General features: G+C 34.3%; 1 protein-coding gene across 3 annotated transcripts in view; it reads left to right on the forward strand.

Moving 5' to 3' along the window:
* Nucleotides 1–16112, forward strand: part of ATG5 (autophagy related 5) — a 137327-nt gene that overhangs the window by 117816 nt on the left and 3399 nt on the right. For all 3 annotated transcript variants that reach the window (XM_020976929.2, XM_020976930.2, XM_020976931.2), the window contains one exon: nt 1702–1819. In XM_020976929.2, the coding sequence (XP_020832588.1) occupies nt 1702–1819 (118 nt within the window). The remainder of the gene's footprint in view (nt 1–1701; nt 1820–16112) is intronic.

The following is a 16112-nucleotide window of genomic DNA, read 5'->3' on the forward strand; positions in this document are numbered from 1 at the left end:
TGTTTGTAAAAGTAACATCTACTTTTTTAAAGATAGTCATTCATGGGGCAGCTAGGTGGCGCAGTGAATAGAGCACTGACCCTGAAGTCGGGGGACCTGAGTTCAAATTCGGCCTCAGACCAAACACTTGATACTTATTAGCTGTGTGACCCCGGGCAAGTCACTTAACCTATATTGCCTAAAAAAAAAAAAAGAGAAAGATAGTCATTCATTCTGTAACTAATCATATAGGATATTCCACCAAATATAGTGATTTTCATAAGAGGTTCAGATGATTTTTGTCATGGCAAGTTAATGCCGTTTCTTGGAAGTCACTGAAATATTTTGTGTATTAACAGATGTCTAAATATGTTTTGTAGCTAGAACAGTTTAATAGTATTGTGGATCCTGTGATATGTGATGCTGTATGATATCCTTTTGATAGCTTTTCTGTCTGTCATGCTATGGTTTAATTCACTTTTAAAAGTCTTATTATTTATTACAAAGCAGTGTTTACAGATTTCATTTTTATGTTAAATTTCTTGGATTTTTGCCAACTTACTTAGTCAGAAGAGCAAGGAAACAGGAGAACTGGCTTTTAAAGTATTTCTAGAAAGTATCCAGCCTTTTTCTCTGCGAAGTCCCAGCACTGACTTCATGGGGGGTTAGTTGACTAGTAGACAAAGGACTAGTTTTGCTTTGTGAAATCACTTTGGAATTAATAGCTTTTTAGAAGCAGCTCAATTCACAGCTGATGTAAAAGTCCTTGTTACCAGGTTATATCTCCCAGGCAGTAGATTTTTCTGCCTTTAAATTTCTTCTTTGTTGTTATAACTTGTAATGAGTATCTTCCTAGGATACTAGGAGGAACTAATGTGACAAGCATATAGAGCTTTGCAAAACTTAAAGTGCTATAAATGCACATTTTTATTATAAATGACAGTAATAACAAGTATTATGAGGTGATTTAAGAAGTCCTAGAACAGAGAGCTCTTTATATAAGGCATTAAGCAGCAAATATTAGTGGGACTTGAACAATTTTGTGCATTTTTATTTTTTTTTAAAAGCTTCAGTTATAAGAAATAATGGTTTTGGTGCCATTTTATTTGAGGAAGTATTTTCCCCCTTTATATTGTTCAGGTGTAACATATTAATATTATCATTATTATTAGAACTTCTTTTCATTAACAACACTAAGGCAGAATGGTTTTTGATGGTATTTGCAAACCTTTGCTAGAGTTTGGAACCTATAAGCAAAGAGGAATCAAGCAGCACAGGAGAGTAGTGGTAACTGTTTTTCTCTCATACTACTTTCTGAGGAAGTAAACTATAGTGAAATGATGAAAAGGACTCTTTAAAAAGTAATCTTAAGTAGTTGAGTATTTCAGATTAAGTCATTTCCTGCTTTTTCAGACTTTGTACCATCTTTGTTTATATTCACTCTTTGTGGGCTTGAGGAAGAAGTGTAATATTTTTAAACAATGTAGCAGTTTTTAGAAGAAAACTTTTTGTTTGTAGAGCTTATTTAAAATAATGTTTTAAATTAATTTAATAAAATGGTAAGCATATGGCATTAGCAAGAAATTTCAATGTAAGTAATATGACAATGACTCTGTTATCCATTACGTTACCATAATTTGTCTCGTGATCAACAAAGATTTAATTCCTAGGGGTTTTTTAGAAATCTTATGTATTTTCCCTTTCTGCTTTCTTTTTCTATAGGCAACAACTGAGCGACCTTTCATTCAGAAGTTATTTCGACCAGTTGCTGCAGATGGACAATTGCACACGCTAGGAGATCTCTTAAAAGAAGTTTGTCCTTCTGCAATTACTACTGAAGGTAAAGTGTGATCATCATTATTAAAGCATTTCCTTTACTTCTAGTCTTCTTAAAAAAGAAAACTTTCTCCTTTTCCTTGGCTTTTACAAAAAGCCGCTCTGCTGTCACTTCAAAAATATTTTCCCTATTTTCATTACATACTGGGAAATAGCCTTCCAAACAGAAGCATCCACTCTTTCATCTAATTCATATTTAGTAAACTTTTTCACTAGATCTTCAAAACAACTTTACGTTTAACTTTTAAACTTTACATTTATTTTGGCCCAGTTTAACAAAACTAGATGTGCTATTTAAAAAAATTTTTTTTCCCTGCTGTGATTTTCAAAGTCTTATTTTGCTAATTTAACAATATAACTTGATTTATAAACAAAATTAAACAGATATATGAGTGTGGTCAGTTGTCTCCTTGTTCATTTGAACTTTATTATTTTCACATATCTATTAATTTCAAATTGTACAGCTTTTAATAGTGTTGTGGAAAAATAAGTGTCTTTAGAATTGGCATATAAATTTCTTTGCAAAGACTGAAACTGAAAACAGCAACTCAAGTTTATATATAACTTTATCTTAACAATAAGGTATGCAAAAACTAATTTCTCTGTAGTTTTTCTTTATCTTTTCTTTGTTTTTAGTAATTGATAAGTAGCCAAGTATAATAACCTCAGATTAAGGATCCTCGAGAATATTTACTGTTTGATATTTTTGCTTCTATCCCCAGCATCTAAGCATAGCATTTAGCACATATTAGGTATTTAATAAATGCTGTAGAACTGCAATGAAGGTTTAACTTGTCTTGAAATCAATGTAATCACAACTTCTCTGCCTGTAAGATATTAATTAATCTTTGTCTTTTTGTATTCATATTTCCTTATTTATATTTGTTTTTAACTTTTTACCTTTCCCTTACTTTCTGGAAAGGAAGGATATATATAGAACTTTTTTAAAGCTTCTCACACCCAGTGAATTTGCTAATGGTCCATACGCATATTTCAGTATGATGAACAGCTTAGTCTTTTTTCATAACAATTGAACCTATAATTCTAGGAGATTTCAGGATTTCAAACATGAGTTTTAAACCACTTATTTTAAAACCTTATTCAGAGCTTAAGTATGAGGTCCGTATCAGTCAAAAACATCAGATCACTTTCTTAGCCTCAGTTGGCATTTGAATATCAAATGATGAATATAAAATTTGCCATTTACTTTCATACTTGATTATTTCTCAGTCTCTCAATATAATAGAAATTACATGGTAATTTTTACATGTTAAGCAAGGAAAATTGACATATTTAATAGGAAAATTGTGTAGATTAATTTTTTTTCATCACAGGTGAAGAAAAAATATCACTGAAACAGACAGTAATCCTTAAGTGAGATTTGAGGCAATGTATTTAAATGACAAGGAAAAGAAAACTAAGTCTTGAGATTAGTGAATTTGAACCAGAGAGAGTACAGTTGGGTGTTTCTGTTTTCTTTTATCAGCTCTATTACATACTGAGTGGCTCAAAGCTCTGACCCCTATGATATCAGAGAGAGAGATGCCTGTGGTTTATATATATACGTGCATGTAGAAGCTAGTAGAGAAGGAAAACCTATATTTAATTTCTACTTAAAATATCGGTTAATGCATATTCTCAAGAAGCAGATACTCTGTTTTAAAATTTTTTCTCCTACTTGTATAACTGTGTGGTGTATATATGTATATATATACACACATATACATATATATGCATAAACTGTAATTACTTAGATTCTTATCTTTCCATTTATTAGGAAATTACTTATCAGTAGGTCCTTTATATTGAATGTGTTTCATACTTATGGCTACATTATCCTCTTTGCCTCAATAATTTGTGAAGCACATGGCATTTGTTTGAAACTGACAAGGGGTGCCATTTGAACCCACAAAAAATGCTGATGCCACAGAACCAGTGCCAGAAAGGAACAGGAGTTAGTATGTTGTATCAGAAAAATCTTTGCCTACTCATCCTAAATTATTGAAACTTTTGATCCCCATATCATTATTCTGGGACTCTTTATGTTGAGCTTTCCTATAGTGTTGGAATAATCAATATTTTGTTTGTTTTATTACATTACAAAAAATATAAACTAAAAACTTTATTGTTTTCTTAATTATTAGTGACTGGATTTATAGTTTGTTTCATTGTGTTTTTTAAATGTACATTAAATCCTTATTGTTATTTCATGAAATGTTTGCATCAGCTATCTTACCATACTGATCCTGTTATAGTATTCTTATGGATGATTTTTGCTTATTTAAAATTTAACTTTGTTTCTCTGGCTATAGAAATATTGGTTGAGAAATCTCTGGTAACCTGTTCCTGACTAATGTTGATTGCTATCTGTTTCTTTTTACTGTGGTTTCTTTCTGTTCGCTTTCTGCCAGGGTATTGATGATTTTGTAATATAGACAAAAAGCTTTTTTGGGTAATATGTTGCTCAATTATATTTAAGTATTATATAAATCACTCTTAACAAGTGGTCTTTTATTATTGATTTGCTTACTTTATTTTCATCTTTTTAGCGCGTGTTGAAGGAACTTTGGGAAAAGCCCTATGCTTTTCATCAGTTGTCTTTTTTTTTAAGTAAAAATTTGAGCCAAAATTCTTTCATTATTTTATATTTCCAAGACATCAGAATTTGTATAATTTCTTTCAGAAACATCATTGACTTTAGTTTACTTAGTTAATAAGGTTCCATAATGCCTAAGGAGTGAAAACAACAGTAAAACTCATAAACCTCAAGAAAAATGCCCTGTTTTCAAATATTTTTCACGTACTGCATTTTTAAGAAACTCTCACCACCAGCTAGTGCTTTTGTTAGTGTACAGCTCCTGTTCAGGTGCCAACAAACACATCTGCATGACAAGGTGCCAATCATTTGGTAAAGAGCTTCTTTCCTTCTTTATGTTCTTGGACTGTTTGAAAACAGCTACTTGATCTCGTTGTTCTTTCATGGTTCTTGAATTTAGTCTAGGAAAGATTATAGCTTATTGCAACTTTACCCAGTTTGTTTGTTTAGTTTATTAAAATAGTAACAAACCTCTGTATTCTGTAAACTACATCCTTGGTTCTTGCCAGTGAAGTTCATTTTCATCTCATAGCTACCATTTTGGGGAGAGGCCCATATCTCCTATAAAATCTTCATGGATTTAGAAAAAGAGAAGGATAGAGGTGAGTGTCATGGTGCATTTCACATATTTCATGGAATTGTAAAGCTAGAAATACTGTTGCAACCCTCTCATTGTACAGATGAGGAAGTGGTGGCCAAAATTAAAACATAGAACTCCTATTCTTGGTGCAGTGATTTTTCTGCTATAGCATCCTTTCTTCTCCCCTCCCTACCCACACCATTCTGTTTCTTTGGACGTTCTAAAATACTTGTTTTAATTGAAAAACAACTATCATTCCTTACAAACTAGCTTTTATGTAATGTTTAATTCTATGGCTTAAAAATACTTAGTAAATGTACACAAAAGGTATTATTAAACACAAGATAACACAGTCTCTGACATCTTAGAGCATCCTATGATATCTCAGGCATTCTGCAACCTCTGTTTTTCATGTTGTAAGTGGTAGTGTATGTAGCTCTTTCTACTACTACTTTTGTTTGAATTTACTCAGATGGTGGGTATGAAGGTTATCCATGCAAGAGAAAAGCAGCACTTCTTAGTGTAGGTGCCACCAGGCAAAAGACTCCCTCAGTGTCCTGTTACACACCTAACCTGCTGCATGTAACCGTTCCTGGAGAACAGCCACAGTGTGACTCCTCTGTTGTGCTCTGTTGGCCACTCACATCTTTAATCCACCACTCCTTTTTTTGCCCAGGTAGGGAAATTCCAGAGGTAATGGGTGGGTATCTTTTAATGTTGTTTTTTTTCCTCCCTCTCTTTCTTAACTATTAAGTAGCTTATCTTAGAGAGCTTTTCCTTGAAGGGAGGTAAATAGCTGCATCTTTCAGGGGTATGGTAATGTATTTCACACTTTGTAGAAAACTACAGTTTCTTTTTGTCTTTTTAGAATAACCTGTGTCCACCTTGTTGGGCTAACCTGGATTGTTACTCTTTCTTTTTGCCACTTTATTGTGCAAAGTGATTTTCCTTTCAAGATCTACGAGAAAGATCTAAAACACTGACACAATACACTCTTTGGTTCAGTACACCCAGGGTGTTGGCAAATGGTAAACATTCTGGCACACCTGGATGCCTCTTCAGCTGAAAGGGAAAGACTTGAAGATTGGGTGTGAGTGACCTGACTGTTGTCACATGATAAAAAGAGAAAGTGCTTCATAAAAGTCATATGGTACCATTGTCTTTTATTTCCTATAAATGATTCAGTTAGAAAGGAATTTTATTTTGTTTCATCATGTGAAAGTAGGATGGACTAAGATTTAAGGAGACCTGCTGTAGGTCACTGTTCTTGTAGAGTAGCCATGATGAGCTGTTTTGTATGTTTTTCTTTTTCTATCTTGTAAGTGGTTGTGGGAGCTGGTTAAGTTATAGGTAATAGGAAATAATGCCAAGGTGAACTTAGGTAAATTACCTTTGTGGTTTCAGCAGAAGTTAGCATGACCCAGATAGCCATGCATCTGTACCATATCAAGAGCAAAGTATTCCTTTCCTTGTTATTTTCCAGTGAATATAACATTCTATTGATTTGGGTTCATAGAAGAATCTATAAGCCCTACGCTGTTACAAATTACAGAATCTATTAAAAATATTATTCCAAGAAATCAGCTGACCATTCAGCCTGTTTGATAATCAAGAACTCTCCATCACCCACTTTTTAATCCTATTTTCACTTGAAATTACACAAAAATGGAGTTGTATAATACTGTATGCAGAGGGAGACATACATTCTGTGGCAAATGAGCAAGGTTTTTTAGATTACTCCCTCATTATATATGCTTCAATTGATACTTTCTGCCTCACAGATACGGCATGGTTTTGAAGGGTCTTTACCAACTACCATTTAATTATGTGTTTCCATTTGATTGTACAGAATCACACAACTTGTATCATTTTTTAAAATCTCTTACATACAAAACAGAATTCACTCTGCTTTAATACAGGTTTAAGAGATTGTTAGTTAAGTCACAAGTTGTATAGAATTAAAGAAAGATTGGAAGCTTGATTGATACCTTGTGAGTTAGACCTGGATCCAGTAGCAGTCTCATATAATTGTCACTGTGGCACTCCTTATACAAGAATCAACATTGCAGTTTGCTAATATAATGTGCTATACACATTCGTGATGTTCCTGTGATTTATTCTCAGTCAGTTGTCATTTATTGCTGAATTTTCTCCTGTGGTTTAAGTTTTTTTCCTAAATTAAAAATTCTCTTCTACTTTAAAATTTACAGAATGCTAGATATTGAAAATTGTGATTGAGATCTACTAGACCATAGGTTATCCATATTTGTAAACTGAATCCTACCCCTGGCCAATGGCACAGTGGTGGAAAGCTTTTTTTTAAGTATATTTATAGAAAAAATATTTTGTATCCCTTTGCTATCAACGTCAAGGGCTATATCAGGAGTAGGTTTTGTAGATATGGAAAACAGCCAAGAATACTTCCATCATCTCAGTAAGTTTAAAAACTATTGACCTAGATTATTTATTCTCAAATATTTTCATCCTAGAAACTCTTGCCACACACTGTGATTTTCAGCAAGCCCCATAATTTCCTCTGTGCCTGTTTCCTCTTCTGTAAAATGAGGATATTTCCTTTCCTACCTCATTGGATGATTGTAAGGATCAGATGAAAGATTGTTTTTGAAAGTATTAAGTGCAAAGTGGTATTATTCTTTCCCAAAAGAATGTACAACTCAAGGTGTAACAGGAGCTGCATAAGACTTAACTTCACCTTTCCAAAAACTAACAGCTGGAGGTTATGTTCTCTGTGTTAAGGATGTTACTGAAAGTATAGCTTTGGGTAATTATGGAACTAGCTAAGACCATCCTCACTATTGGGAATTGGAAATCTAGCCACCCACTTGCTGGCCCTGTGTTTTAGCATCTAAACTATTCTTAATTTGATGTAGTTGCTCCATTGAACTATGAAACCATACCCTTAAAATATAAACAAAAAATATTTTAATGGTTAGTGGTAAAAAGAAAAAGAAGAAGAAGAAGAGGAGGAGGAGGAAATATAGGTTGCTAGGTGACAGTGACAGATCACTGGATCTAGAGTCAGGAAGACTGGAGTTCAAATCCAGCCTTACATACTTATTAGCTGTGTGACCCTGGACAAGTCTCTTAACTTCTGCTTTCCTCAGTTTCCTCATCTGTAAAATGGAAATAACAATAGCACCTACCACCCCACCCTCGGGGTTGTTGTGAGGATCAAATGAAATGTTTGTAAAACACTTGGCAATCCCTTTTTTTGGTTTGTTTTGGTTTTTATTTTTTTGTTAAGCAGTGGGGTTAAGCGACTTGTCCAGGGTCACACAGCTAGTAAGTGTTATGTGTCTGAGGCTGGCTTTGAACTCAGGTCCTCCGGAATCCAGGGTTGGTGCTGTATCCACTGCGCCACCTAGCTGCCCTGATACTTGACAATCCTTAAAGCACTGTATAATTGATTGATGTTGTTGTTGTTGTTGTTGTTATGGTTATTATTATTTCAGAATGGTTTGAATAATCAAGTTTGAACACAGTCTATCAGATCATCTTAGTTTGAGGATATTTAAAATCGGTCATTGTTGCTCTTACAAATTTGGGGTCTTGGCTTTGTATCAGAACATACCTTTGAAAATAAAGACTCCTAAGTTTATGCCTCATCTACCTTGCTTTCATTCAATCAGCATTTCTTTTCCTTGCTCTAAAATGGGTACATAATTGACTGTGGTAATCTTTGTAACATATATTCCCGTGATGTTTTAATCCAAAGACATTACCTTTTCTAAAAGCACACATAGAGGAATGATAAAGGTGATTTCTTCAATTGTTCTGTGTTAGTAAAGATAGCTAGATTGTTCGGAAGGATCACAGAACTCCTATAACAGGATAACTGACTTTCCATCTTGTCTCTTTTCCAGAAGCATGTTCTTTGCACAAGTAATAGTTCACTTATAGCATTAGAAAACAATTGTCTTTAATCAAAGTAACAAATAAATGATTATACAGTAAAACTCATTAACATATCATAATTTTTAAGATCACACTGAAGTTGTCCCTTTGTCCTCTATAAAGGAATGTGTGCTATTTATCATACAAATTAGTCATGTAAACAGGATTATCAAAGGGAGGTTGAACATTCTTACAGCACACTTTTTCATGTAGTATCATAGACTTAGAGGTGGAAGGGACCTTGGTGGCCATATAATCAGTCCAATGCCCTCATTTTCCAATTGAGAAAATGAGGTTTAGAGAAACTAAGAAAATAAGCCTAAGATTATGTAAGTATTGAAAGAGGCAGGATTTGATCCCAGATCCTCTGGAATCCTCAAATTCAGTGTTCTTTCCACTAAAGCAGGCCCTGTTAAGTCTTCAGCCTCATAACACTTTGCTAGATGTTCAATTATATACATACTTAAACTTCCTTGCAAAATAGTTTATAATTCAGTTGTTAAAACCTATTTAAAGGGTACATTTCATCAAGGGATCTGAATTTTTGAGGTTTTACTGCATTTCACTTTCCTAAGTTTTACATTTTATTGTCTTTAAGAATTTGCTTCGAATATTAAGACAAAAATAGAAACAAAAACACGTACAAGAAAGAACTTTTAAAATCCTCCTGTTAAGTTGTAGTTAACTTTTACCACACTTTGTAGTTTCATTATCAGAAGGCTTTTAATCATGTTTTTTAAATACATTATAGCATAAAGTTTCTGAACTTAATACATTTCTCTTTCAATGACTGTACAATGCTGAATATAAATATTTTTTAATTTAGTATATTCATCCTGAAAACAGATGTGTTTGTAGATAATTTTTAAAATGGATTAAAAAGTGGCATAGACTTTTTAAAAATCCTGTTGAAAATGTTAACAGTAGGCTTCTAGAAAAATAACAAGGAGTATAATGGGGAAAATTTTGTAAGAACACATTCCATGCATGGAAAATGATAGCAAGTGTATGTTATCTGTAATGCTGTGTGTTCATTAAGATGTATACTGCCTTGTGAATATAGATCCGGAAGAAGTTGATGTAACTATTTTAGAATGGGGTTATATTTCTCTGATAAACAGCACTCTCCTTCTGTTTGTGATCACAGGATGAAAGCTCTGTTAGCTTGTATATGTACATTTTTACTGCTACATCATGTAGCGTGCTCTTAAGATTGAGATCTCATTCATTCCCCAGGAAGCATTTCTGTCTAAGATTAATTGCCCTTTTAAAATCAGTGTTTGATGTATTCCTTTGGCTATATCCTGACTTAGTTTAACCCTCCTTGACCTGACCTCACTGACTATTACCCACTGTGGCTGAGGCAGAAACCCTTCAGTGTGATGTATGCACATACTACAGACTTCAGCCTGTGGGTTTTCACATCGATGGATTCAATTAGTTGGAGTTTTACTGACAAACATACAGTCTAGGTTAAAGAATTTGTCAGATGCTGAAATAAACTGTCCAGACTTAAGTTAATCAAATAATTCATCTGCATTTATTGTTTTGTCTATCGATTTAAACACTTGCTCTGGAATGTGAAATGATGTCTTAAAAACAGTATTGAACATCCCCAAATGACAAGTTCCGTAGTTCCTCATTACATTAGAGCATAAAAACACAGAGATGCAAAGGGAAACATATTGGTTGTGACCATTTCATGTTTCAGATTTCCTTTCTTCTGTATTCACTTAGTTTAGATTTTAAACTTTTACTTCAATTGTACTCTGGTTTCATGACAGATTTGGAATTTTTCCTTTAACCATTTTTGTTTGTTTGTTTTCCTTAAAATAAACAATCTGAGGTCAACATATTTATTCTACTTTCACTTCTTAATAGTAAGTGGGCAGCTGGCTGGCACAGTGGATAGAGTGCTGCGCCTGGAGTCAGGAGGACACCTCATCCTGAGTTCGAATGTGGCCTCAGACACTTAGTAGCTGTGTGACCCTGGACAAGTCACTTAATCCGGTTTGCCTCAGTTCCTCATCTGCAAAATGAGCTGGAGAAGGAAATGGCAAACGATTCTAGTATCTCTGCCAAAAAAACCCCAAAAGGGGTCACTTTTCTCTCTCTCTCTCTCTCTCTCTCTCTCTCTCTCTCTCTCTCTCTCTCTCTCTCTCTCTCTCTCTCTTTCTTTCTCTCTCTTTCAAAAAAGAAACTGTTTAAGAACATTGGAGGGCTAATTTCCTAATTGTGATTTTTCTTCTTTAGACAGTCTAGTCATGAGTTCAGTTGAACACAGTACTTAAACAGCATGTCAAACTGTATGATGAAATTTTTATTATAATTCAAAATTAGCAGAGGCATTTTTCCCGCCATTGTATGTTACAGTTGCCTATATATCAATTGATTATGTGTTTACCTTGTAGTAAAAATATTGTTCATTCGTCATTCAGAACACGTTAATAGGAGGCCCAATTCTCATGGTTCTTTGCGCTTGATTTACATGCTTTCTAGATAACTAAGCGCATAGTTTTTGTGTTTATGTAGGATAACCGAGTACATTATTTTTTCTTTTAAAATCATACCACTAATTATCTTCTCTTTCATCCATTTTAGCTGAGAAATTAAGCTGAATAGAAATTTCTTTCTATTCAAACATAAGATCAATTTCAAGGAACTTTAGAGATCATGAAGTCCAGTTCCTTAGTTTTACAGATGAGGAAGCTAAGTCTCAGAGAGATTCTGACTTCCCTTATGACACACAGTTATTAAATGGAAGAAATAGGACCAGAATCTATCTCTTCATTTCCAACCCAGTGTTTTTTCCACCATCTTGTGCTATCTTCTACTTTGTGTATAATTTGCTTTTATTTAATGTTACATATTATTAACATTATTCAATAAATGATTTTGGGGCAGCTAGGTGGCACAGTGAACAGAGCTCTGGCCTTGGAGTCAGGAGGACCTGAGTTCAAATCCAGACTCAGACACTTAACACTTACTAGCTGTGTGACCTTGGGCAAGGCACTTAACCCCAATCGCCTAACCCCCCCCCAAAAAAAAGAGTAAATGATTTTACATGTGTAAACTATTTTCCTATTCTAATAATATAACTAAAGCTTATTGAATTTTTCTTAAAATTAAAGATGCCTTTCTCTCCCAGCTCCTTAGACTATTATGTGCCCAGAACTCTAACTCTATCATCTTTTTTTAATGGAGGTATGAGCAATGATGATAAATAAATCATAGGTCCAAACCAAAAACTTGCCAGTTATACCAGCTATTCAGATTGTCTTATATGTAAACTTCATTCATCTGTTATTTCGGTTTATTTTCCATCACTTTAACTTAAAATAAAGGAAAAACCCCAAACTTTGCTGCTGTTCATTTTACATTTTTAAAACCAGAATATCATAATTCATGGAGATCCTGGCCTTTTTTTTTTTAAGCAAACTTTTCACATGATTTGCTGCCTAAGTATCGACATAAATTCAGTTTCTTTTCTATTTTAATAAATATAAAATGTCTATGCCTTCATTTTCTTTTTTCTTATTAAAAAAGCTGAAGTATTTATGAATGACTGTGCTTGGTGTTATGAAGTGTATTAGGGTAGTAGCAGTTTCAGGTTCATACTGAAATGAAGAACAGTGGGCTGAAACTTGTATCAGGCTCGTTCACTCAATTACTATCTCAAGCATTGGTCTACTTAAACATTAAATTGGCTTTTAAAATAAAAGTAAACTGAGTGGGTGAGATATGAAGTAACATTTTTATCCTGAGTCATTTGTTTTATACTGACATTTTTCTCATCCCTAAGTAGTAAATTCTAGATTCTCACTTTGAAACACAAAGAAACATTTACCAAAAATCCAACTTAGTTTTATAATATCGTCTAGTGTTTCTTCTATGATGGTTAAAAAAAAAAACCTCTACTAAATGTCTTCCAATTCTTTTTTTAATTATTCTAAAATTGACCAGTCATGCGCTGTTATTGTTTATGGCATTTAGATTTTTAAAAAACAATAGCTTATGTGCTTTCTGGCATGTCCTATGACGTGCTTAATTCCTCTGACCCTCCCTTTGAATTTTGTAACCAAAATATTCACTCAGTTTAGAAACCCTCTGAGGAGACATTCATCTTAGCAGGTTTTTCATTGGATAACTCAATTCTGTCAAAGACCAGAGATTAGATATCACAAGCTTGGACTCTTGCCCCACCAATAGTTTTCCAAAATACAGATTTTAAAACAATTAGCTAAAGAACATAAGCTAGTAATTGCCAGGGACCTGAAGTTCATTTTATGATGTGAGAAATTTTTTTGGCAAAGCACTTCTTTCTGAGTATATAAACTAAGTAATTGATATTATTTGTTTCTTTCTGTGGAAGATTGGCTTTTAGTCACTGAACTAGGGAGCCAGTGCTAACTGGCCTCTATCTAAATCTTTCATAATTTTTCCCTCACTTTTAATTCTAATCCTAAAATAATTTTTTTCTCCCCCAGTCTATTAGATTTACACTGCTCTTGAGTCTGATGATGAACTCCAATTGCCTCTGATGGCACAGCTCGTGATAGCCATCTGTCCTAGATGGAAATGACCTATCAGAGGGGTAATAGTTTGTCTTTCAGACACAGCTTATGAGTGGATTGTATGATAACCAATATTCTGCTTTCTTTTCTAAAGGATACTTTAACCAAAAAGTGTTGACTTCTGAGGTTTTAGATAGTACCCTCTACACCATACATCAGACAGCAAGTCCTTAAAAGTGACTCTGGCTTGAAGAAAAATTTTGTCGATATGGAACTCTTAGGCCACTACTATTTCCCCTTTTGACTGAGTTATTGATAGGAGTGATTCTGAGAATATTAAATATTTCTAAGAAATTCAGTATAGTGAGTGTTTAAAACCCGAGAGGAGAACTGAGGTGGAAGTGCTTTAAAGCAGTGTAAGAAAGACTCACTTAAGTAATACCATGGCAATCTAGAACTCTCTTGGAATTAGTCACAGGATTGTAGAAGGTCAGAGCTGAAAGTGGCTTCAGACATCTTGTCTGTCTTACCCTTACTTCTCTTTCACCTCCTCCCTTTCACCCCTACTTCAATAGACATTGTTTTGTGAAGAAGCAGCTCGTGGAGGTTGAACGACTTGACTATTACAACACACTTAGTAAGTAATGGAGTTAGACTCCTTGAATCTGGGGCTTCCAGGCTCACTCCATTTGTACTATACCACTGTGCTGTTTAGACATTTTGAGCCTTAAAGGATTTGCTAATTTAAATATTCAAAGTACCTTTTTATTTTAAATTATTTGGATAGAAACCTTTTACTTACCATCTTTGTGACCTTAAGCAAATCATTGGCCCTCCCTGGGCCTAAGTTTCCTTCTCTTTCAAAAAAAAAAATTTTTTTTTTAATGATGACATTGGACTAAATGGTGTCCGAAGCCATTTCTAGCTCTAGATCTGATCCTGTGATCTTAAAATGTGTTATTTGCTTCCCTGCCTTGTTAAAGAGTAGACCAAATACAACTTCACTCTTTCTTGATGACTGTTGGTTTTCATTATGAGTATCATTTATCATACTATTCTTTGATATAGACAATGTTCCAATAACAATATTAAGAGTTTCCCCTATACAATGTCACTACAGACTCTTGTGCTTTTTATCATTTTTTCCCCTCTTTCTTCATCTCACCATCAAGTTGCCAGCTGTTATTTCTGTTCTTTTTATGATGTCTACCTGTTACAATCTCTCTTCCAATCCCTGTTACTACTTCTGATCCATTGTGGACTTGAAAACTAGATAGCAGCATTTGACAGAATTGTATTTATAATATATGTTAAATGAGATCTAAGTGTGAGCAAAGATCTAAGGAGGTTTGCCTTTAAGTAAAGGCGCTGCGGTGCAGTGGTTGAAGTGTGGGACTTGAAATCAGGAAGGACTGGGTTGGAATCCTACCTCTTAACCCTCTCTGTATAGATATGAGCCAATTCCTTAACCTCTTTAAACTTTAGTTTCCCCAACTATAAATGGGGGTTATAATGTCCATAATGCCTACCTCACGGAGTGGTTTTGAGGCTCAAATGAGCTTCATATGTAACATAAAGTGATTTTTAAAATTATGTAAATTTCAGATTTTTCTGTCTCTTGAGATGGCTCCTTACCAAACTATCCTTCTCTCTTGAGAGAAACATGCACTTTCTAAAAACTACTTTGGATGAGCAGGTGCTTTTTTCATTAGCTTCCTGTTTCTCTGCTGAGTTTTTGTCTTTTGGTGTTTTTTTTTTAGATTGTGGAGTTATTATTGTAATGGAAAGGCATGCTTTAGGTTGTCTTTTGATAAATAATAGCTTTATCTTGTTAAGATCTCATAAGCCCATAGACTGTTTGAGCTAGAAAGACCCTTGGAGATGATCTCATCCTGCTTTCTTATATCATAAAGAGAAAAAGGAGGCCCTGAGGTGGGACGTGATTTGTGTACGGCATCATACAGAAGTAGTAATAACTAAGATTCAAACCAGAGTCTTCTAAATCTAAGTTCAATGCTCTTTCCATTGTACCGTGCTCTACTCAAGCACATTGCTGATATGGTTTAGAAATGTTATGAGGAACTTCTTATTCCTATACATGTCTCTTTCAACATGGGAAGTTACTTCACCTCAGTTCACCCCCAAATACCACCCATCTCTTGTAAGTTTATAATATCTTATGCTTCTGTCATTTTAAGAGAATTCTTTATTCCTGAAGTAATTTTATGAATTGACATTTCATCACAGTTTTGGTGTTGTGGGAAATGTGAAGGTCTTATTTGATTATTTACCCACCTCCACCATCACCTCCTCCTACCTACACCCTTCCCCCTCCTGCTGCTCCCCTCCCCCAATTCCCATGGGTGTGTTATATAAGTTGGAAGGGGCTTTAGAATAGAGGACATCCAAATGCATCTGCTTTAATGGTTTTCATTCCTGGACAATTGTCTTCTTATATCCATCACCTCATTTGATCCTCTTAAGAGATTTCAAAGCCTTTTCAGGATAAGGGAGATGTCCATATTGTCCATGCTCCTTCATGTAAATAGTTGAGTGAATTCTCCCTTCCCTCAATCACATCCTTTTCTTGAATGTCTAAGGGACTGGGTCTTTTTGATCCTAAAAGAAAAGATGATTCAGGAATAAGAATCAAGGTGACCAGTTAAGGGGTTGATATCTCTTGAGTTCTGTT

The sequence above is a fragment of the Phascolarctos cinereus genome, unplaced genomic scaffold (genome assembly GCF_003287225.1).
Source record: "Phascolarctos cinereus isolate Bilbo 61053 unplaced genomic scaffold, phaCin_HiC Scaffold_5;HRSCAF=322, whole genome shotgun sequence".
Taxonomy (NCBI): domain Eukaryota; kingdom Metazoa; phylum Chordata; class Mammalia; order Diprotodontia; family Phascolarctidae; genus Phascolarctos; species Phascolarctos cinereus.